This window comes from Pogoniulus pusillus, chromosome 11 (genome assembly GCF_015220805.1).
Source record: "Pogoniulus pusillus isolate bPogPus1 chromosome 11, bPogPus1.pri, whole genome shotgun sequence".
Lineage (NCBI taxonomy): Eukaryota > Metazoa > Chordata > Aves > Piciformes > Lybiidae > Pogoniulus > Pogoniulus pusillus.
The window spans coordinates 2,760,519-2,781,790 of record NC_087274.1 but is presented as its reverse complement, the minus strand read 5'-3'; the positions used below and the strand labels follow the sequence as shown (position 1 = coordinate 2,781,790).

The window sequence follows — 21,272 nt, the reverse complement described above, 5'->3', positions numbered from 1 at the left end:
TAATTTATAACACTTGAAAAAGATTTACTTATTTCATTTGAAAAGAAGGCTGAGAAGCACCAATCTGCAGGTAAGATCAGCAGTGTGTGGTGGTGTAATGGAAAGCTGCCACGGTGTATAGCAGACGTGGGAATACAGCTGCATTTCTCCTTCGTGCTTCAGTAGAGCTGAATCTTTGGATTTTATTGTCTCTGAAGCTGGCTGAATGAAGCTCATGGATAATCATACATAAATATATAGACACAGATGTATACTTAGGTGTGTGTATGTGTAGAGAAACTTATGCAACTGAAACGAGGAAACCCAATGCCCTGTTGCTGTTTCACGTATACATTATTAAGAGCTCTGCTGTTTTCCAGCTCACTCCCTTTTCAATTCATCTTCCTTGAAGGAAATAGATGACTAATGAATAAGTGTTTCTGATTCGTGAGTGTTACTGCAATATAATGCTAACCAAGCACTGAAAGTTGAAGTAATAAATACAGAGAGAATTCCAGTAACAGAGGGAAGAATGGTAGAGGAATTGAAATGTACAGATACTGTCCCTTCACAGAGTAACTTTGTACCTTAAATGTGCCTTCTTGACACGGCACAGAAGGTTGCTGGGTAAGGTAGGGGATTTTTGACCTAGCTGTTTTAAGCAGGCTGCAAAGTGGGTTTTCAGTTAAAAGACTGGGTTTTGAAATTACCTTCTTAATAATTATACAATCTGTGGTTTCTATTTGGTTTTGTTTTGGTTTTTTTTCTCCTTGTAACTGGCAGGATCTCCTTGCAGGCAGCTCTAAACTTGGGAACAGCAGTGGGAAACTCTATGTTCATGCTAATGGAGATGCAGGCTGCGTGCCTGTCATCAAAGCCAAATACAGATTGATAGTCTTCAGAGGTTTTTAATGTTGCTTAATCTGAGACTCAGAAGTTTTCTTTAAAGCAAAATGTGAAATGAGTATGGGATGGAGATTTTATTAAAGATGCCATAAAGGAAAATGTCTGTGTACAATAAGCAGCCGTAGTTCTGCAGGTCAGGCAGCCTCATGCTATGGGAGGCACAAGCAGCTTTTTCTTCAGTCTTTTACAGCTTAAACTGAAGTCCAGTTAGAGCCTTTTATTTTTCAATACTGGGAAGGAACAGCAGTTATTTTACAATATCTGAAGATGCTAACTGTCTTTTCCTTATTCTTTTTCTAAACCCTTTAGAAACGACTGGAACAGCAAAAGCAGCTGCCTGCAGCAGGCGTGGTCCCTGCAGTCACTACAGCCAGCAGCACTGCAACGACTGTCTCAACACCACAGAAAGTTGTAGTAGGCCCTTTAGCAGGCCCAGTCCCCACTGGAACCAAAGTAGTACTTGCTACAAAAGTGGGTTCTCCAGCTACAGTAACATTCCAACAGAACAAGAATTTCCACCAGACTTTTGCTACTTGGGTTAAACAAGGCCAATCTTCAACAGGTAAGTAGCCATTTGTCATGGAAAGAACATGTGCTGAAGTTCATCCTGTAGGCAGCATTCCATCTTCTCCAGAATGTATGGCATTGCAGCATTCGTGTTGTGTTTTGCTCTTGACTCTCCTGCTACATCAGCAGAACATTTCTTAGCTAGTACCTGTCTAACTTTCCTTTGTTCAGACTTGCTAGGTAGTCATTTCTCACCTGTCTCATTTATTACTGGTACATGTAATCATTGGTAATGAAAGCATTCTGTGCTGCTGTTTCCAAAAAAGAAACTTTTCCAAAGACAGTATCACACATTCAAAAGTGATTGTAGAAGTATTCATCTAGTTTGCTGTTTCATACTTGAAAATAGTCATTTCATTGACTAATTACTCTGCTCTAAACCTGCCTGTTCTGTGTACCTCAATAGCCACTAGCACAGCTGCCACTTCAGCCACAACCATTGCCAGCACAGGGCAGACCTTCCAGATCTCAGGCAGTCCAGTAACGATGGCAGGGAAAGTGATAACTAAGCTGCCACTCCCTGCAAACAGCAAGATTGTTGCCGTCAATGTGCCATCAACTCAAGGAGGTAGGGGAAAGGGAACTCAATGAAAAATGTATTCCAGCTTGCTAATTATTTTGCCATTGACACTATTTTCCCAGTGAAGTAAACTGTGACTTGAAGTGGGACAAAAAAACCCACAACTATATAAGTTTCTAGTACTTGTTCCCCCTCCTGTATTGCCTATTTATGTCTTTAGGGGAAAAATGCAAATATTTTTGCCTATAAATTATTCTGCATTTCAGAGTGCAAAATGCAAAGCTTTATTTTGAACAATGTGGAATGAAGCATGGGTTTTTTTTATGTAAATTATACCTCAACAAGACAACTTTCTTCACCAAAAAAAACACCAAAAGCTGCTGTTAGTTATTAAGGCTTCCATCTGCTCTTCACAGATGAGAAGGAGTTCAGCTCCAAACTAAAACAAGCAGAGAACTTCATATTTTGAGATTTGTGGATGTATATTGGACAGAAAAGCTCAATTCTGTCTCTGTTAGCACTTGAGGAAATCATGAAGGTTACTGGTTTTGTATTAAAAGTTCTTAGATGGCAGGAAAAGCATTGCCCATTTTCTTCAGCACCACAGACTTGTAGGTCAAAGGTATTTAAACTGGTCTCCTGCATTTGAAATTGATCAGATTGTAGCTTTTAATGGTTGTATAGTAATCATTTGTGGCACAGTGTTAGTGCAAGGACTTATTTGCAGTTCCCATCAAAGTGATCTTTGCAAAGATTCCTTCTTTATCCTTACTCTTTTTCAAAATATCTGTTTCTTAACTTAAAATGTAGTTGGACTGCTGACAAAATATAATGCTGTTTCTTCTTTACAATGTGACCAAAGCTTTCCCAAGAAATGTTGAAAGACTCAAAGCTGTTCTAGAAACCTGGAGACTGATTTCTAAATGCCACCCTGGAGCTGCTTTTATTTCTTGTGCTGGCAACTGTATCATTAACCCAATCTCCATTTTTCTTCAACTAGGTGTTGTTCAAGTTCAGCAAAAAGTATTGGGTATCATTCCATCAACTACAGGCGCAAGTCAAACGTTTACTTCATTCCAGCCAAGGACAGCAACTGTAACCATTAGGCCAAACACCACAGGGACATTAGGGACAACAAGCACTTCACAAGTAAGATGTTTCTCTGATTATCTGGTACAAAACATAGAGGGATGGGTGTATTGTAACTTACTGGCAGATATAAAGAAGTGCAAGTTGACTTCTGCTGAGTCACCCATGCTTTTGGCTCACCTTAGCAATGATGTTTATGGCTCCTTCATTCCAACTCTCTCCAATTGGAAAAATGAATAATGGAAAGCACAGTAAGTGTTAGCAGTGTGGGCACAGATGAACAAATATTGAATCTGCTTTGAGCCATGTAATTTCTTACCACAGGAGAAGAGGCCAAATAACCTGAGGGCATATCCCAGCAGCTTTTTCCCAAGTTCACATGTGCTCTCCCTCTTGGTGCAGGTAGTGCAAGGGACACCGCTGCGCCCCGGTATGACAGTGATCCGGACCCCGCTGCAGCAGGCACCGCTTGGCAAGACCATCATTCGAACACCTGTAGTGGTGCAGCAAGGTATTCTTCCAGCCAGTAGGTTCACTTTAATATTTAAGTGACCAGTGTCAAATCTAGGGTTTATTCCTTCATAAATACTTCCTGTATCACATGTCGCTGTGCAAAACCACCTCATCTTCATGCTTGACTTCTAACAAGTGCCCTTTCTGCCTTTTGAATGTGTCAGTCGTGGCCTTTGTCATTGTTCTCCATGACACTGACTTAAGTCCATTCATTTGAAAACAAAAATATGGAGTAATTGTATGTTATAAAAGCCTTTTTTTGTTTGTCTTTTTAAGGCAAAGTAAGTGTTTGAAGTGCTCTGTAAGTATAGGAATTGAATTAAAATAGCAAACATTCTGCAGTCTTTTTTCAGTCAATCTGACAGATGATTTCTAAAGAGGGTCTGTGTGCTAACTGCTGTTTCCTTCACTTGTCTGCTTATACACTCCTGCATGTTGTTGTGACTGGGAGCTTTGCTGTATGGAAAATAGTTTCATACCACAAATTGTTCTCTTGCAGGTCAGCCACAGCAGGTGGTAACTCAAATAATCAGGGGTCAGCCTGTCTCAACAGCAGTTTCTAGTACCAGCACAGCTTCTTCCAGTGCTGGACAGAAGACTGTCACAAGTTCTGGAACACCACCTCAGCAGATACAGGCACAAACACCACCACAGCCCCCTCGCCCTCAGCAGGGACAAGTGAAACTCACTATGGCCCAACTCGCCCAGCTAACACAAGGACAGGTAAAACATTTTAGGCTGCTTCTTAGCAGGCTCGGTTTGTTTCCACACCAAAAGGAAGAAGGACTTTTGCAGGGACCATGTTCTGTTCTGTGGGTTCACAAAATGTGGAGTTACGTGTCTAGGTGTTGGGACAATCCTCTGGTGTGCCAGGCTGCCCAAGTGTCAGCTTAAGAAATTCACAATCCATTACAGACAATATTCTATTGTGATAGCTTACAGTTGGGTATAATCTGGTATGTGGTTAGGAAGTGGTCTCAGTGCAGAGACTTTGCCACAAACTGCTGGAATTTGTGAGAAATGAAATAATAGTGTGTCTAAAATTATCCATGCTCTGTATTGCTTGTACATTTCTAGGAGCAGAGTTGTTCTGTTTTAGCTGCTTTCTGGCTAGGGTTCTTGCCAATATTTGGATGAAAATACCTGTAACTAACTCCAGCCCTGTCAGCTATTGATGATAGAATTGTGGAAAGAGCATTTGAGATCATGAAATACTACAGTATTAGGTTTGGATTTCAGGAATATGGTGTGTGGTAAAAGTCCTGAATTCTGAAATCCAGAGCCCTAATTCTTCTGATTTTCAGCAAAGTTTGTGTAAGAATTACATCACTAACACATCAATATTACCTTTTTTTAGGGTGGCAGTCAAGGATTAACTGTCGTCATTCAGGGACAAGGTCAAACTACTGGTCAATTGCAATTAATCCCTCAGGGTGTGACTGTAATACCTGGTCCAGGACAACAGCTTATGCAAGCTGCTATGCCAAATGGTACAATTCAGAGATTTCTTTTCACCCCGCTATCAGCAGCTGCTACCACAGCTAGCACAACTACAACAACAGTTTCTACTTCGACCTCAGGTAAGCACCGCTCTGTGCAGCAGAGAAAAGGTGTCACAAGCTTAGGAACCTCTGGAATTTCTGCTTAGAGCTTTACAGTAGTGCTGAAAGGTTCAATTGAGTACGACTTACAGATTTGTCTTGAGAAGTGAATTAAATACTCCTCTTTATCCTTCCTAGCTGCAGGTGAACAGAAGCAAGCTCCACAGGCACAGCCAACCTCAGCACTGCCGCCAGTCCAGCCACAGCCTCAGAGTCAGCAGCAAGGGCAACCTCAGGTGCAGAACCAGAGCACTCAGCCTGTGCCACTCGCCCAGCCACAGGGTCCTCAGCCAGCACTTCAGCCTGAAACTCAGACCCAGCCTGAATCTCAGACTACAGCATCTGCTGACTCTCCAGCCACATCTGAAGCACAATCATCTAAATCTCCAGTTCAGTCTCCAGCACAGACACAGGCTCAAGGGCAATCTCCAGTGCAAGTCCAGAGTCAGCCGCAGACTGCAATGCTTCCACAAGGCCAGTCCCAAGTCCAGCCTCAGCAACCAGCTCAGGTGCAGACTACAACCCAACAACAGATTCAGATGCAGCCCCATGCTCCCATACAAATTCAAGCTCAGCTGCAGCAATCACAACCTCAGGTTCAGACTTCGGTCTCAACCCTTCCAACTACTCAAAGTTTAAATCAGGTTCCTGTGCAATCCCCAACTCGTCCTCAGCTGCAACTTCAGCAGCCTCCAACAAAAGTTATTACAGTGCCTCAGCTTCAGCAACAAGTCCAAGTTCTCTCTCAGCTTCAGTCACATGTTGTGGCTCAGATACAAGCCCAACAAGGCAGTGTGCCCCAGCAGATCAAGCTTCAGTTACCTATTCAGATCCAACAAACTAGCCCAGTACAGGCTCACCAGTTTCAGAATGTGGTGACAGTTCAAGCAGCTAGTGTTCAGGAGCAGCTGCAGAGAGTTCAGCAGCTCAGGGAGCAGCAACAGAAGAAAAAGCAGCAACAGATAGAAATTAAACGTGAGCACACCCTTCAGGCTTCTAATCAAAGTGACATTATCCAGAAACAGGTAAAGTTAACAGAAGGAAATTAAAACTTAATGAATAAAACCAATTTCATTTTAAATGCCTGTTCATGTTAACAATGTTAATACATTTGATAGGCAGTTCATTTGATTCTTTCCAAGTTAGTGCAGGATTGCTTTTGGCAATTGAATTAAATACTCTCAATTAATTCAGCACACCAAGTCAATTGTATCATGTTTGTAGTCTTCTGGCACTTGATTCAACTTACCACTAGCTGCTGGGACAATTATCTCTGTATTCTCAGTTCAGGAGAGAGAGAGTGTAGGCAGGAGAGCTGATACTCAGAACACATGTGCAGTGCTTTCATTGTCTGCTGTAGGAACTGAGGTTTCCAAGAGGTACCTGAAATGTAATGCTGTTGGATGGCTGCGAGGCTTAAAAAAGAGAGACATCTGTGTCATTGTTTAAAAACAACCAGTCACTGAAGAACTGCTGGCAATTGACATTTAGTCCCTAGGCTGAATCTCAACATAAGCAAAATATCCTATTCTGTTTTGAGGGGAGGAGGTGGTGGTAATCCTCGATTTCATTTTCAAATGGTTGCTTTAAAAACAAGCATTTGTCCCCCGCCCCTGATAAAATCAGTTTCATTTTGTCACTCACTGAAATTAATAACACATGAACTTGTTCTGTAACATTGGAAATGTCCTGGTTCTCCCAGTAATAAGATGAAATACTGGCTAAAAAGTTCATCTTTTACTTTGGACTCTCTATCACCCTGCAGGTGGTTATGAAACAGAATGCCGTCATAGAACATTTGAAACAGAAGAAGACACTGACCCCAGCTGAGAGAGAAGAAAATCAGAGGTGAATATGCATCACAGTGCATCTTTTAGATGGGGAAGTTTTACACCTATAACATCTTCTGATAGTGGCTTGTAAAAACCTGCTTCTTCAAGAAATTTTGCTCTTTTAAGAATAGGTTGAAGTACCATTCATGGCCACAGCTTTTAAATTCAAACTAAAAACTATCTTTAAAGGAGCACTGAATGGAGAGAGTTAATGGTTCTGCTGTAAAATCAGAAGGGGTTTCTTTGTCCTTTACCAAATCCCACTCTAGAAGAGGACTTGAAGAGGTGGAAGGCAGTGCTGTTCAGCAAATGAGGAGGTTTTGTCATTTACTACTGTTAGCAGCAGCGGCTTGTCCTAACCATTGCTATTTTGTTGTTAGCTTTCGGCTCACAAGTTGATGGGAGCTGTTTTTCCTGGTTGCTCTGGCAACAAAAAGGTTTTCTAGTGGGTTTGAAACAGAATGGGAAAGGAGAAGAACCAAAATACATTCATTTTCTAGTTAAAATACGAGGCAAAATAAATGAAAATTGCGGAACAAGTGATCAGGAAAAGAGATTTCTAGTTGAGTGTGTGACAGGCAGCTGAAAATCTAATCCTGTGCTCTTCCAAGTGAAGAAATTTGGAACTCTTTTGTAGTAAATTCTATACACTGAAATACATTCATCAGTCTTTATGCCAAAACCACAAAAACTTAGTGATATTTGGTGGCTACTTGAGAGTGTAAACCTTACAGGTTTCAAGTTGCTTTCATCCTGCATCAGAATAAACAAATCCAGCTCTTTTAAACATATTTGTGGGAGCTGAATTGAGTAAAAATGCCTCTCATTGTACTCTGAGATTTTTAGGGGAAAGGGAGGAATGATTAGTACTCAGATGAGTTAATTGAAATAGGGACTGGCCCTCTTGAGCCTGCGTAGGGGCTTGATCTCTCCCAGTGGTGTTCTACTAACTAATTGTGAGTGGGAGCAATGTGTGTTACTAAATTTACCCTGAAATATGCTCACTTAGCTCACAACTTGCAGAGGCTGGAGAATAAAATGATTCTGCATTCTCACCTGGGGATAGGCAGACAGCTCAGCACAACGTACTTTTTCTTTATTTCTTCCCCAGAATGATTGTGTGCAACCAAGTGATGAAATATATCCTGGATAAGATAGACAAAGAAGAAAAACAGGCAGCTAAGAAGCGGAAGCGAGAAGAGAGCGTAGAGCAAAAGCGCAGTAAACAGAATGCTACTAAGCTCTCAGCTCTGCTTTTCAAGCATAAAGAACAGCTGAAAGCTGAAATACTGAAGAAAAGGGCCCTTCTGGACAAAGATCTACAAATTGAAGTGCAGGTAAGGACAAGCATTCTCTAACACTAATTAGAGTTTCAGCTGGGGAGGGCGTTTCGGTGTTAATTTTTGATTGATCTGTTTGCTCAGTGGGATTTCAGGGAAGCGTACAGGGAGAAGTTCTGGTTTGGATGCTCAGCTCTCAGCAAAGCCAGTACATGTCTTTTTTGTGCCTCTTGGTTTTCAGCTGGACTGCAATTACCTTGACTTCTGAAACAGCTTCTTATAAAATAGACCCAGTGGGCCAAGAGTGTCATCCTTTAATTTTACATGAATCATAGGTTGGGCACTGCAGAATTTGCATGGGTTGGGTTTTTTTTCAATCATGGAACAGTTTGGGCTGGAAGGGACCTTGAAGATCTTCTAGTTCCAGCCCCCTTGCCATGAGCAAGGACACCTTCCACCAGACCAGGTTGCTCAAGGCCTTATTCAGCCTGGCTTTGAACACCTCTAGGGAAGGGACATCCATGACTTCCCTGGCAACACGGTCCAGTGTCTCACCAGCCTCACTGTAAAGAATTTCTTCCTAATAGTACTTTGAGTGGCATTGTTTGTTTAATTTTGGTTGGGCATGGTGATTTGTGTCTAGATTTCAGTCTTGTGCTGGAATAATCGTGTGAAGTGTCTCCTTCTTTATTTATTCATTTAATATACTTCAGGAAGAGCTAAAGAGAGACTTGACTAAAATTAAGAAAGAGAAAGAAAAAGCCCAGGCAGCTGCTGCTGCAGCCGCAGCCGCCGCAGCTGCCGCTGCCGCTGCTGCTCCTCCACCACCGCCACCACCACTACCATCACCGCCGCCACAGCCACATGCAGCCAGCGTCACCTCCTCCTCCTCCACCACAGTCCCAATGCCAGTATCCTCCCAGAAAAGAAAGCGAGAGGAGGAGAAAGATTCGTCAGCTTCCAAGTCCAAGAAGAAGAAAATGATTTCTACTACCTCAAAGGAAACCAAGAAGGACACAAAGCTTTATTGCATCTGCAAAACGCCTTACGACGAGTCCAAGTGAGTAGTGAGTGCCCTGGCCTGTGACTGTGCATTCTAGCTGTAGGTTAGTGTTAGCTCTTAGTGCAGGGTAGTGCTAGAACTGGACATAGTGCCAGGTGTTATTGCAGTGATCACTGAGCTGTGCAGAATAAAGTCTGGTTTCCACTGGCAGTTCCAAAGCTGTTGACACACTCGAGTTCTGCTGTTCCTGTAGGGGTAGGATTTTCCCTGTCTGCATGTTTCCATTGTATGACCTTTCTGTGTCACATGCACATACTCTTTCTTTTTTCTCCCTCCGCTCTGTTATCCTTTCTTTTGCCGTTTTGCCTCTGCCTCAGAAGCAAGTGACAGTTTGGTTCGAGCAATTTCTTGTGAGCAAGTAGTTGATGTTCCTTAGGAGTAGCCTTTGCACTGTCTGCCAATAAATGGCTTTTTTTTCTTGAGTCATTAGCTGCTGAAGAAGGTTTGAAGTTATTGCATTGCAGTTCACTTTGGAGAGTGTTTCACATAGAAATGGCTCCGGTGGGTTGGAGTTTACAACCCAGGGGTGATAAAAAAAATGGAAATGTAAGCATTTGACAAAGTGCAAACTGCAGTTGTCTGATTCTGATTGTGAATGAGGAAAAACATTTGCACTACATGGAAAGATTGTGAAGAAGTTGGGAAGCGGTGGAGTGGAAGATGGAGTGGATTGCAGGGAGGTAGCATTGCGCACTCCTGCTTAAGCTAGTAGCAACTAGCAGCAGTGGCTTAAGCTAGTAGCAACTAGCAGCAGTGGCTTAAGCTAGTAGCAACTAGCAGCAGTGGTTAGCAATGGTTACCCATGACATAGCTGTGTAGAGAGGTATGGAAAATAACTTGGACTTCAGACCAGTCTGGGGTGAGAATGGGTCTGCTCAACAGTGACAACACCAAAAAGTCTGAATTAGTGCTGCTTGGTGGTGGCTTAAATGCTGGTAACAGAAAGAAAGCAGAGTGGTGGAGCAGTGCTTTCACTCCAGTGATGGTTCCTCATTCCAAATTTAGGGCAAAGACTAGAGGATCTCTGGAGATTCCTATGAGCCTTTTTTGGGGGTAAATTGATTTTTATTTAATGAAGTTGGGTTTTTTCACCTTAGTTGTTCAGTATTTCTGACCATTACATCCCTGTGGACAGTTGGACTGCTCTCTGTACTGCCATTGCAGTAGGAGGAGCAGACTTCTGATGCCCTGGGTGTTGATTATTGCCTCTAAGGGGTGTCACCAATACCTCTTCAAGAATACTGTGTTAGGCTTTCTGCCATCCAGAAAGCTTAGGAGGATGCCCTGTTCTCATGGTGTGGTGCTGACCAAAGGTGGGTGTGTTACTGCTTCCGTTGGTAGTAAGTGATAGAACTGTCACAGAAGCAAGATGGAAAATTGCATGAGCAGAAGGGTTTGATTGTCAAAGCAAGTCTTTCTCTTGTCTCTAGTGGGCATTTGAGCGAGCCAGTGAAAAACGTGGTCACAGAGTGAATTTTGGTAGCCCGAATCGTGCATAGAACAAAAGTTCCAAAAAATGAAAGGTTAATCATTTAGTCACATCCTTAGCAATAGGATTTGATTCTGCTCCTTTCTTATTTATGAATTCTGCATATTACATTGTTACAAGTGATGACTCTGCTGTTGAACCACGTTACCTTTTCACTGTTTGGAAAGGGATTAGTCAAGTTTGAAAACAGCTGCTGGTATTTTTCATACATATCTAGACATCAGGCACTCCTCTTTGTTCTGGTGTCTCTTCTCCTGCTTGAAAAGCTGCTCTGCAGTTTATTATGACTACCCCGTGTGTATTTTTTAGGATGTAGTAAGTCCTCAAGAATCCTTTTGTGTTGTGCTTTTATTAATAAGTAGATCTCTTATATTGGTTCTCATTTGTGGTACTCCAAGGCTGCAGGGATTTGCTGATGTTGTTCTGAAGGGTGGTCAGTGAAGGTCTTTCTAAGAGTCCTGCTTGGATTCCAACTTGTTAAAGTATCATATGAGACCTGTTCACATTTTGTGGTGAGGTTTAGCATCTCCACCTAGACAGAAACATGCTTTGGTATCTCCAGGAGCAAACAGCTCTCTTGGGAAGAGGCCCTGGGTCAGATTGGTGGTGTTGGTTGTCAGGAGGAGTTGTATCTGTCCATTCTTTATGGAAGGTTGAGTCGTGTGATACTTGTCTGTAGGATTTGTCTGACTGAAAATTAAGAGGAAAGGCAGGACCTGAATATCTGGGGCACACATAGAGGCCTTGTTTAGGCCTCTTGTTTGTTTTGTGCAGTATGTGCCTTCGTGCCATCCTGTGGTATGTTGTGTCCAGAGGGTGGTGCTCACAGCCTGCCGAACGAGGATGGCAGGCATTGCTCAGCAGCAGCTGGTAGGCGTTCTCCAAAGCCGAGGAAGATGGAGGCTCTGGGTCAGCTTGCTTTTGCTTAGGCAGAGAATGGCTGTGTAACTTTGCCCATCTGGTTGACTGTCACAAGCCATAGGTATGTTTTGAGGTATCCATACACAAAATGTCCAACGTCCTTGCATAATACTTTACAGTTTTGTCACATCATTCTGTGCAAGGTCCCATTCCCATGACTCCGTACCTGGTTGCCTTCACTCCGTGTCATACCATACCTGGTTCCCTCACATGGCTGTGTCTGAGCATAGACATCATTCTCTGGAGGATGGTCCTCATTCCAACTGGAGTCATTTAATCCCTGTTTTTCAGTGCACACTCCCCCAGCCCCCTCAAATCAAGTAATTGAAAGGATGACAGCTATGTCCTGCCCCCATTTCTTCGGTACCATGTTACACCACTGTGTACCCCCCGGCTGGTATGCATGTTCTTCCTAGTGTACCTCTCACTCCTAGTTGGTGTTTGCGCTTTGCTTTTATTTTTTTTTAATTACCTGAGACCTACATTTTCAAATCTTAAAGAAAGTGGTAGAGTGGCTCTGAGCTGCAGTTTTGAAAATGTAAATCCTTTATCTTTGGCCTTGTCTTTTTTGTGCCTTTTATGGTTTTACACACAGACACGTTGGAGCCATACGTTTTTAGCCCACTTTTGTCAACAGCCTGGTTACCTGTTGATGTGCATTTTAAATGAAGTGTCAGCTTAAAAGTGACCCACGTGAGCTTTCTGACAGCATGAGATGTTAGTTTGTAGGGATAGAGTGCTAGGAAGCAGGGAAACTGAGACAGAAAGGAAGGGCAGCAAGAAAGTGCGTCAGTGAGAAGTGCAGGGAAAAGTGCCATGCCATTTGAAATGACAATTACATTGTCATTTTCATTGTGAATACTTTTAGGTTCTATATTGGCTGTGATCTTTGTACTAACTGGTATCATGGAGAATGTGTTGGCATCACAGAAAAGGAGGCTAAGAAAATGGATGTGTACATCTGTAATGATTGTAAACGGGCACAAGAGGGCAGCAGTGAGGAATTGTACTGTATCTGCAGAACACCTTATGATGAGTCACAGTGAGTTCTGATAGAACCTCTTCTTCAATGTCTAGGTAGCAAACTGCTCTGACTGTGCTTACCTGTTCCTTAAGAAAAAAAAAACACAAAGGAAAAAATATATTCTGCCTATGTCATATTTATTGGTAATGCAAATTGCTTTTTGGTAATTGCCTTCCGCTCCAAAACGTTTCTTACACAGTAAACGTTTAGGCAAAGTGAAGTTTTCAGGGTGGTGAAAATGTGTTGGGGTGTGGTTTTGGTTTTGGTTTGGTTTGGTTCTTTTCCATCAACTCGATGTGCTTTAAATTGGGATCGATTTGCTTTTCCTTCTTATTTTTTTTGAACATGGTTAAAAGATGGTTGGAAAGATTAAAAGACAAACTCAGTATTCAGTGGATTTATTTTTTTTCCTGTGCTTTGACCTGGGTAGAAAGCATGATTTTGGTTGAGGGGTGTGTGCTTGGTATCTTTTACTTCTAAGACTTTGTGTCCCAGAACACCCTTTCAGTGTTCAAGGCTTGGAGCTTCCGTATGATAAATGTTTGTACGGAGTGAAACCAGTCCCTGGTGTAGTCCAGTTTGTGCAAAATGTATCTTGAATTGGTTTTGGAATACTGGTTGGGTGAGACCTCTGGCATTACACTCTTCTTTCAACTCTAAAGCAGAGGAATGATTTTTGAACTCTTGCTTGCTTTGAAAGTGTCTAGCATAAAATGTAGGGATTTTGAAATGGTCTTATCTAGCCTGTTTGTAAATACAACATCAGTTTGAATCGTGCAGTTAGTATGTGTCAATCTGAACTGCCACCTCCCACTGTCGTGTTTAATTGTGCCAAGCATCTGCTCGCGGGCGGGGGACTGCAGGGTGATGTCTTTAAATGTAACCTTCCAATGAACCAGATCAAGGCACTGACACTTCTTTGGGTCTTGCAGATTCTACATTGGCTGCGACCGATGTCAGAACTGGTATCATGGGCGCTGTGTTGGCATCTTACAAAGTGAGGCAGATCTCATTGATGAGTATGTGTGTCCACAATGCCAGTCCACAGAAGATGCCATGACTGTGCTCAGTCCACTCACTGATAAAGATTATGAAGGTTTAAGAAGAGTGCTACGTTCCTTACAGGTGAGAGTAAGGATTGCAGCAAAGGCCAGCTGCTTTTTTCATTCTGTAGGACATACCCAGTGAGTCTTGGAGTGGGTTTTTATTAGCACTTGAGACTTTGTTGAAAAAGAAATAGCAAAGATTTTTTTTTTTGCTAGAAATACGACTCTCTCAACTATAGACTTGATTGGCATTGTGCTGAGGAGTATTTACAGTAATTAGTCTATCACTGCTTTTGAGTTAGTGAAACTAAACATCTCTGCAGTGCTTTCAAAGGAGACAGGCTTGCTGAAAATACCAAAAGGCAGAGTATTGACCTAGCTGAACAGGATGCAGAAGGTGCAATGTTCTGTTCTTAAATGAGCTTGAAAGGATTTCTGATTTACACTTCTGTACTTCAGTCTCAAGAGTTCTTAGATTTCAGCAGTGTTCAAAGTCACTGCCAGCATGTCAGTGATGGCATCCTGATAAGAATTGTGTGCCTCTGCAGCCATGTTTCTGCTTCCTTTGTCACTCTCAAATGTGCCTTTTCTGCTACAACTGCAAAGAATTGTTAAGAGTTTTGGTATACAGAAATCCTAAAAGGCTAACACTGTGCACTTTCCTGTATTTTACAGACATGTGAAAACAAACTAGAGTACTTGAAGGTGAAGGCAGTGGCCCATTTCTGGGTGTGGGGTGCCAAACACTCATTAAATCTATTGCATACTTCTGGGCAGCCTGTTCAGCAGTGTCCTCTCGTGTCTGGGTTTCACATTGTTCCCTGTTTTGAAGACCACTGCTTGGTCCCTGACACAGAGATGTAGAACTTGGCCCGGTCATCAGATGAGAACTGCTTACCTTTTCGCCTAACGTTGTCTTAAGCTCAACTCTAGGCCTCAGCAGATAAAAATGTAATGCAAATATCTAGCAATTAAATAGTGATAATCTAATGTTTTTAAATTGTGATTGTGTCTTGTTTTCCTGATAGGCTCACAAGATGGCATGGCCATTCCTAGAACCAGTAGACCCCAATGACGCACCAGATTATTATGGTGTTATTAAAGAGCCAATGGGTAAGTGTTCCTGAACAACAGCTTGGTGGATTTGGGGATTAGGATATAAAGTTAATTACTTGCTGACCATTTCCGTCCAGGGAGCTTAAAGATATGTTTTGCAGAACAGACAGTTTTTGCAATCAGCCAATGGGATTTCTCATGGATGTGTTTAGAAGTTCATGAGGGTTGGTCTGTCTGCTCCTTCACCCTCAATACTGTTGGTCCAAGATAATAGGAGAAATCCAGTGCAGCACTTTGATAGAGTTCTTGTTTGCAAAGTGATTTCAAGAGAACAATTTTACTGTGTCTTACTTTGAGGGCTTTTTTTCTGTATCAGTTCCTCCAACCAAGTGTGGGGAATGTACTGTAGAGTTTGAGAAGGAAGTGATGCTGAAGTTGGAATTTAAAACTCTCCTTATCTGATTTGGTAGTGCAGTAACTTCATACTGTATGTCATTTTGGTTTCAAAACTAGATGGACAAGAATTATTTGAATCTTGTGTATGTGAAGGAAAGGGGAAGAGAAAATGCTGCAACTTGACAGTGTTTTGCTCTGCTCTTACTAGCCCTTAGCAGCCAGCTAGGGAAAAGTAAGATAAACCCTTGAATGTGATACCTCGGTGCCGCCTCAGCTCTTGGGTGCTTTGCTGACAGTTCCTGCCTGGGGCTGTCACTCAAACCCTGCCTGCCCACTGCCACAGAAGGCTCCCATCGAGCTCGGTCCAGCTTTGATCCAGCACCCAGCCCTTAAGCATGCTGCTTCTGGGATGTTAGGCAAGTTAAATTTAGTCCCTTGGTAAAACTGGAGCATGTTGGCTGAAGGTGACGCTTCGCTGAGGAATCTGCTCCTCTTGTGTTCCAAAGTCGTGGATTGTGCTGTAAGGAAGATTCTAACCAACTCCAGTTCCAGGGGATTAAAGTTTATTAAAAAAGCTTAAAATATGAAGCATATGATGGTTGAGGGAATTACACAGAAGTGTGCTTAACCCTTTCTGACTCAGCAGGCAAATTGAGTTGTAAGGGTACAAGTGAATCTGTGTAGAACACAGTAGCTAACCCAGGCCCATCTACGCTTGTTTTCACGCGATCTACATGTCAGAGTAGGCACTTTGGGCAGAAGTGCACAAGAGTAGGCAGCAAGGGCATTTTCCAAGAGCAGGTGGTTGTTTTTCCAGCTGAAAGTGCCACGATACACTTAGACAGCTATCTTTATAATTGGCACTGCTTGTTCTTCTCTTTTTGTAATTTACATTTGCTTTGAAATAGGACAATTACTAATTATTCACCATTCTGCTCTCATTAATTTGTCTAGTCAGTGAGATGAGGGCTCTAGCAGTGTGCATGATCCTGCACTTGAAATCTCTTTCATCTGTGCCCTGTGGTAATGCAGATAATGCCTCTGAGAACTGAGAGTTCACTCAAAGGCAGTCATGATTTTCAGTAAGAAATAATCAGGTTGAGGTAGCTGTTACCTATACACTTGTGAGTCTTGGTCTTAGTGAGGGCTGTAAAGAAACTGAAGGACAAGCAAAGCATCCAGATTCTACCTTTTCATTTTTCCTCTTTAATTCTTACAAAACCCCAACTAAATTCCTGCAGCAGCCCCCAGTTTTCCAAGATCATTTTGATCCTTGCATTTCAATTCAACTGCAGACAACATACTCCTGCCTAAGTGTTTATTCTGAAGGAGACCTACTGGTGTCACCAGCTGTCAGCCAGCGTTCCTGGAAAAGCATTTCACCTTTGTTTGCCACAAAGCTGGCAAAGTGAACTTCATCCAAGGATAAAAATGTCTCATTTTAATAAGCTTTTGTTTCTCTCAAGACCTTGCCACCATGGAGGAAAGAATTCTGAAGCGTTACTACAAAAAGGTGACGGAGTTTGTGGCAGACATGACCAAAATTTTTGATAACTGTCGTTACTACAATCCAAGTGACTCCCCTTTTTACCAATGTGCAGAAGTTCTGGAATCATTCTTTGTACAGAAACTAAAAGGATTTAAGGCGAGCAGGTAAGCTCAAGTGTTCCTACTCGTACTTGTTTCCTTCTCCCCTAAACTTTCCTTAATGCTTTTGTAAGCTTATTTTGCGCTCATACAGGCATTTGCCTCTCCTTCCACTTCTGGACAACTGCTTTGCTTTTCAAGGAGAGAAAACAAAACCCCTCTGTAGTAGGCAACTGGCATCTTCTGTCAGAATTAAGCTTTACAGTGTTGTGGAGGTTACTTTCTAATGTTTATTCAGAACGAGTGGCCAGCTGCAAATCTGAGCAGTACCAGAAATGTAGGTTTGAGGGACACCTTCAGTGCACAAAACTTAATTTCTGATCAGGACAGATACTATGTCTGAGTTCTGAAAATGGTCTGCTGTAGTCAGTACTTTTTAGATGCTAAAGTGAGACAGTCCTCCTGTGCAGCCTGGAGTCCAGTGAAAGAAATTCATCTACCTCTGGGTTTACTACTTATGCTATCTTGTCCTGATTTTACCGTATTTGAAAGACAGGCAGAGGGAGTAAGAGAAGGACAGGAATTAAACATAGCGAATAAGTAAGGGAAACAGATAAAACACAGAGAAGTGAAGTTTAAAGTGCATATGGAAAACTGCACACGACATTCACTACTTCAAATTAAACTTCCTTTTGTAATGTTGTGCTGTGGAAGGCTCAGTGTGGAGCCTGAGAAAGAATGTGCAGCGTTTCTGTGCTGCTCTCCTGGCCTGGCCAGCAGCACGTAAGCGGCACCGCTCGGCTTGTACCCTGGTATTTGGTACAGCTGTTCCCAAAGGCAGCCTGCTCACAACGCTGACAGTGAGCAGCTTTCTCCATGTCACTGCTGTGTTCTAGCATGAGCCAACTGTAACTGAGCTACAAATGTCAGCTGCCCTTCAGTGTTGCTGAGAAATGCCCTCTGTGTAGCAGTTCACTTTGTACCAGTCAGAGCTGTGTCAGGCTGATACATTAATGCAGGATTATGTCCATTTGTAATTAGCTAAATGGAGAGCTCCACTTTATAGCCACTGCTGTGGAAGCTCTCATTTTCTATATGCAACAAGACCAGGGCTGATAAAGGAAGAGATCAAATTAATTAGCCCAGCATTTTTTCTTTCCACTTTAATACCATAACAATGATTTTTATCAGGTAGTTTTCAACAACTCATGTTGCTGTCATTTTGCTTTGCTGCTTGTCCAGCACACTCATTTCATTGCTGCATCTTATTTGTTACTGTTTTTCATTTATACCATCCATCTTCTTTTTTTTTCTTGCAGATTGTGATATCTTTAGTCTGAACTTTTTAACTGGAATCAGAACTGGATGTTGGGGTCACTTTCTTTTATTGTACAATTCAATGACATTAAACTGCCCTAAAAATCCAGGTCATTTGTCTAAAAAAGTGCAGGTTGTTGGGGTTTTGTTACCAGCAGTCTCTCTGGTAAACAAAAATGAGTTGTCCAATTCCTCCAATAATGTATTGAGAACAATGAAAAATCAATTCTGGAAACCATGTATTGTTTTCTTTTCAGTCACTAATAAAACTGTCAATGTCAAAGAGGAGTTTCCATGAACTCCCACTAGCAAAAATGTGATTTTTTTTTTTTACAAGCCTGTTCAGTTCTCTTCTATTAAGTTAACCCAAAGACTTGTTGAATAAATTTAAGCCAAGTTGATCTTAATATAAATATCCACCATTAAAAATGCCTTTTTGCTTTTCATTTGATGGACTACTATTACATAAACAGGAGAGCAGAACTGACTTCAGGCACTTTGGGCTGTTCCAGTGTCACTTTGGCATGTCCCAGTGCCATTTTGGGATGTTCCAGTGCCACACTGCATTTTACAAGTGCTGAAAAATGTGTATGCTGTAGGAGGAAACGTGCTTAACATTGGAAGAGAAAGGTTTGCAGTGTCCTTTCTCCTGTAGGAGGAAATGTGCTTAACATTGGAAGAGAAGGGTTTGCAGTGTCCTTTCTCCTGTAGGAGGAAATGTGCTTAACATTGGAAGAGAAGGGTTTGCAGTGTCCTTTCTCCTGTAGGAGCAATGTGCTTAACATTGGAAGAGAAGGGTTTTCAGTGTCCTTTCTCCTGTAGGAGGAAATGTGCTTAAAATTGGAAGAGAAGGGTTTTCAGTGTCCTTTCTCCTGTAGGAGGAAATGTGCTTAAAATTGGAAGAGAAGGGTTTTCAGTGTCCTTTCTTCCCGAAGGGGCAAAAGAAGCCCCAATAAATGGAAGCAACATGGTGGTAATTCCCTCTTTGTGATTTACCCTTGGCAACACCTTGCAGCAACTGTGTTCTCCAAAATGAAGGGTGCTTAATTCTTCACTTTCTTCTGTACTCTGCAGGTCCCATAACAACAAACTGCAGTCTACAGCTTCTTAGAGTTCAGCGTGTTAACCTAACACACGAGCAAGGATCTGGTTGTCTGACCCTTTTTTAATTGAGAAGCCAGACGTTTTCAGTCAGGTTATCCTGACGAGACTTGACGTAAACTGCCTTTTTATTACTCACAACAGTCAAATTCTTATTCTTGGCTTATTTTGTCCAAAGGACAAAGAAATAAAAATCAGCAGCACCACTTTCTTGTCAAGATCAAATTGTTGTACTATTGTGGCAGAAGCAGGAAAACTTTGTTTTGTTGAAGGAGACAGAGAGAGAGAAAGAGAGAGAGAGAAAGAGAGCGAGAGAAACAAAAAAAAAGAGATACAGTAAATGGGGTCCCGTTTAACTCCATGGAAATGCCACGTCTGTTCTTCAGTGAAGAAGCTGGTTTAAAGTCCACACAGAAAACTTTGACTGTATTTATTTATTGTTGCAAAAAAGACGCTTTTTTATTGCTGCCCTCATTTGTCAGCTAATTATTTTTTCTTATAAAATCCAGCCCCGGTTCCATGTAATCCATTCTGTATCTTAACATGATTCCTGTAGGTAAAAGTACAAGAAGACCTCTAGATGTCTTTTCTTTCTATGAAAGGAGCTGCTATGTACACATGTGCACACACACAGGACTGGGAATCAACAATGAGTTTATCATTCATGGTAGAGAAAAACAATTAAGCTTGCAGAAAAGTTGGGCTATAAGCGGTCATGGACTACAGACTCCGTTGCCTTGAACATAACAGTACAGTTTGTCATTTACTCTGCACCAGACTGAAATGAGTCAAATCTATTTGAAGGTATCTTGTTTGTAAACATTTGTCAGATTCTAATTTTTTTTTTCCTTTTGTATTAAAATTCAAAATATGGATGTATATGAAACAAAATAAATGGAGATCATTGTTCTCCCCACAGATGTAGGTGTCTTTGAGTGTGCGCTGCTACGTCTGTAAGGCTTTGGGGATCTCTGTTCAGAAGGTACCTGAGGTAACAGGGGAGGGAAGCAGCCAGGGGACTGGACTGGATGTTGCTCCAAAGGTTGCTCCAAATGCTTACTGCATTTCAGCCTTCAGCAGCTGCTGGCCCTTTGTAAAATGTCTGCAGCACTGCCAGAATTGCTGTGCCAGATAACGCGGGAGGAAACATCCTGTGCGGTGCCACTGCCCCTGCTGCGCTCGGTGCTGTTTTGCCAGTGCCCAAGGAACAGCCACTGCTGTATCTTTGGAGGCCCTCTGGGCTGCTTTGGCGTTCACTGCAGGAGGAGAGTGCTGCTGTGAGGGATAAAGTGAAGTCAGAAGCAGCAGCAGATGGCAGATGCTGTTCCACACTCGCATCTCGGTGACTCGCCCGTGGTACCTGTCTGTAGTTGCCAGCTATGGTTTGTCTGCGGCTCCTCACCACCCGACTGGCTCCTCTTGCACTAATGCAGCTAACTGCCGTGACCTGGGATTTGCCTGCTTTCTGGATGAGCTTTTGGGCTTAACCTCACACCTTGCTATGCAAGAACCCCCTCCCGGTATTTTTTCATACAGAGATTTGCTGCTGCCCTCACGTTCTTACACTGACAGGCTTAGGTGTACAGCTTCTGGGGGGGTTTATCTAAGGAGAACCCGTGGGCTTGTGTGCATCACCAGTGCTGTCATTTAACCTCTACGTGAGAAAGCGAAAGAACTGCTCTGTGTGGAAAGCAGGAAGCCCACTGCTGCTTCTGGAAGTGACGAAGAGTTAGCTGTGCTTAGGCTCCCTTGTCCTTGGACAAAAGTGCTGCACGTGGCAGTAACACCACGAGGCATACGACCAGGGGAAATCTCAGCTCCTCCCGGTGCTGGAACATCTCCTGCATCTCGGCAAGACCCCACAGTGTCTCTGTACTGTTTATTCTTGTCTGATACGTATGAGCTGATTGACAACTTTCCTACCTGTAGGCAATAGATTGCTGGTTTTTAACAAATTGTGGCACAACTGCAGAGTACTTTTTTTG

The 21,272-nt window shown here is 42.4% G+C and overlaps 1 protein-coding gene across 6 annotated transcripts in view; it reads left to right on the top strand.

Moving 5' to 3' along the window:
* The window catches only part of BPTF (bromodomain PHD finger transcription factor), a 54,992-nt gene extending 34,785 nt beyond the window's left edge, over positions 1–20,207 (top strand). For 3 of the 6 annotated variants that reach the window (XM_064150596.1, XM_064150593.1, XM_064150592.1), the window contains 13 exons: positions 1,195–1,447; positions 2,973–3,121; positions 3,464–3,572; positions 4,074–4,297; positions 4,932–5,154; positions 5,314–6,200; positions 6,941–7,023; positions 8,119–8,344; positions 9,001–9,347; positions 13,717–13,909; positions 14,859–14,943; positions 16,749–16,935; positions 19,261–20,207. In XM_064150596.1, the coding sequence (XP_064006666.1) occupies positions 1,195–1,447; positions 2,973–3,121; positions 3,464–3,572; positions 4,074–4,297; positions 4,932–5,154; positions 5,314–6,200; positions 6,941–7,023; positions 8,119–8,344; positions 9,001–9,347; positions 13,717–13,909; positions 14,859–14,943; positions 16,749–16,935; positions 19,261–19,297 (3,003 nt within the window). In that variant the 3' untranslated portion in view covers positions 19,298–20,207. Of the gene's footprint in view, positions 1–1,194; positions 1,448–1,858; positions 2,021–2,972; positions 3,122–3,463; positions 3,588–4,073; positions 4,298–4,931; positions 5,155–5,313; positions 6,201–6,940; positions 7,024–8,118; positions 8,345–9,000; positions 9,348–12,628; positions 12,803–13,716; positions 13,910–14,858; positions 14,944–16,748; positions 16,940–18,188; positions 18,616–19,260 lie in introns of those variants that run through there. The other 3 variants (XM_064150594.1, XM_064150595.1, XM_064150591.1) reach the window with 3 other exon arrangements.
* Positions 20,208–21,272: the final 1,065 nt, after the last annotated feature.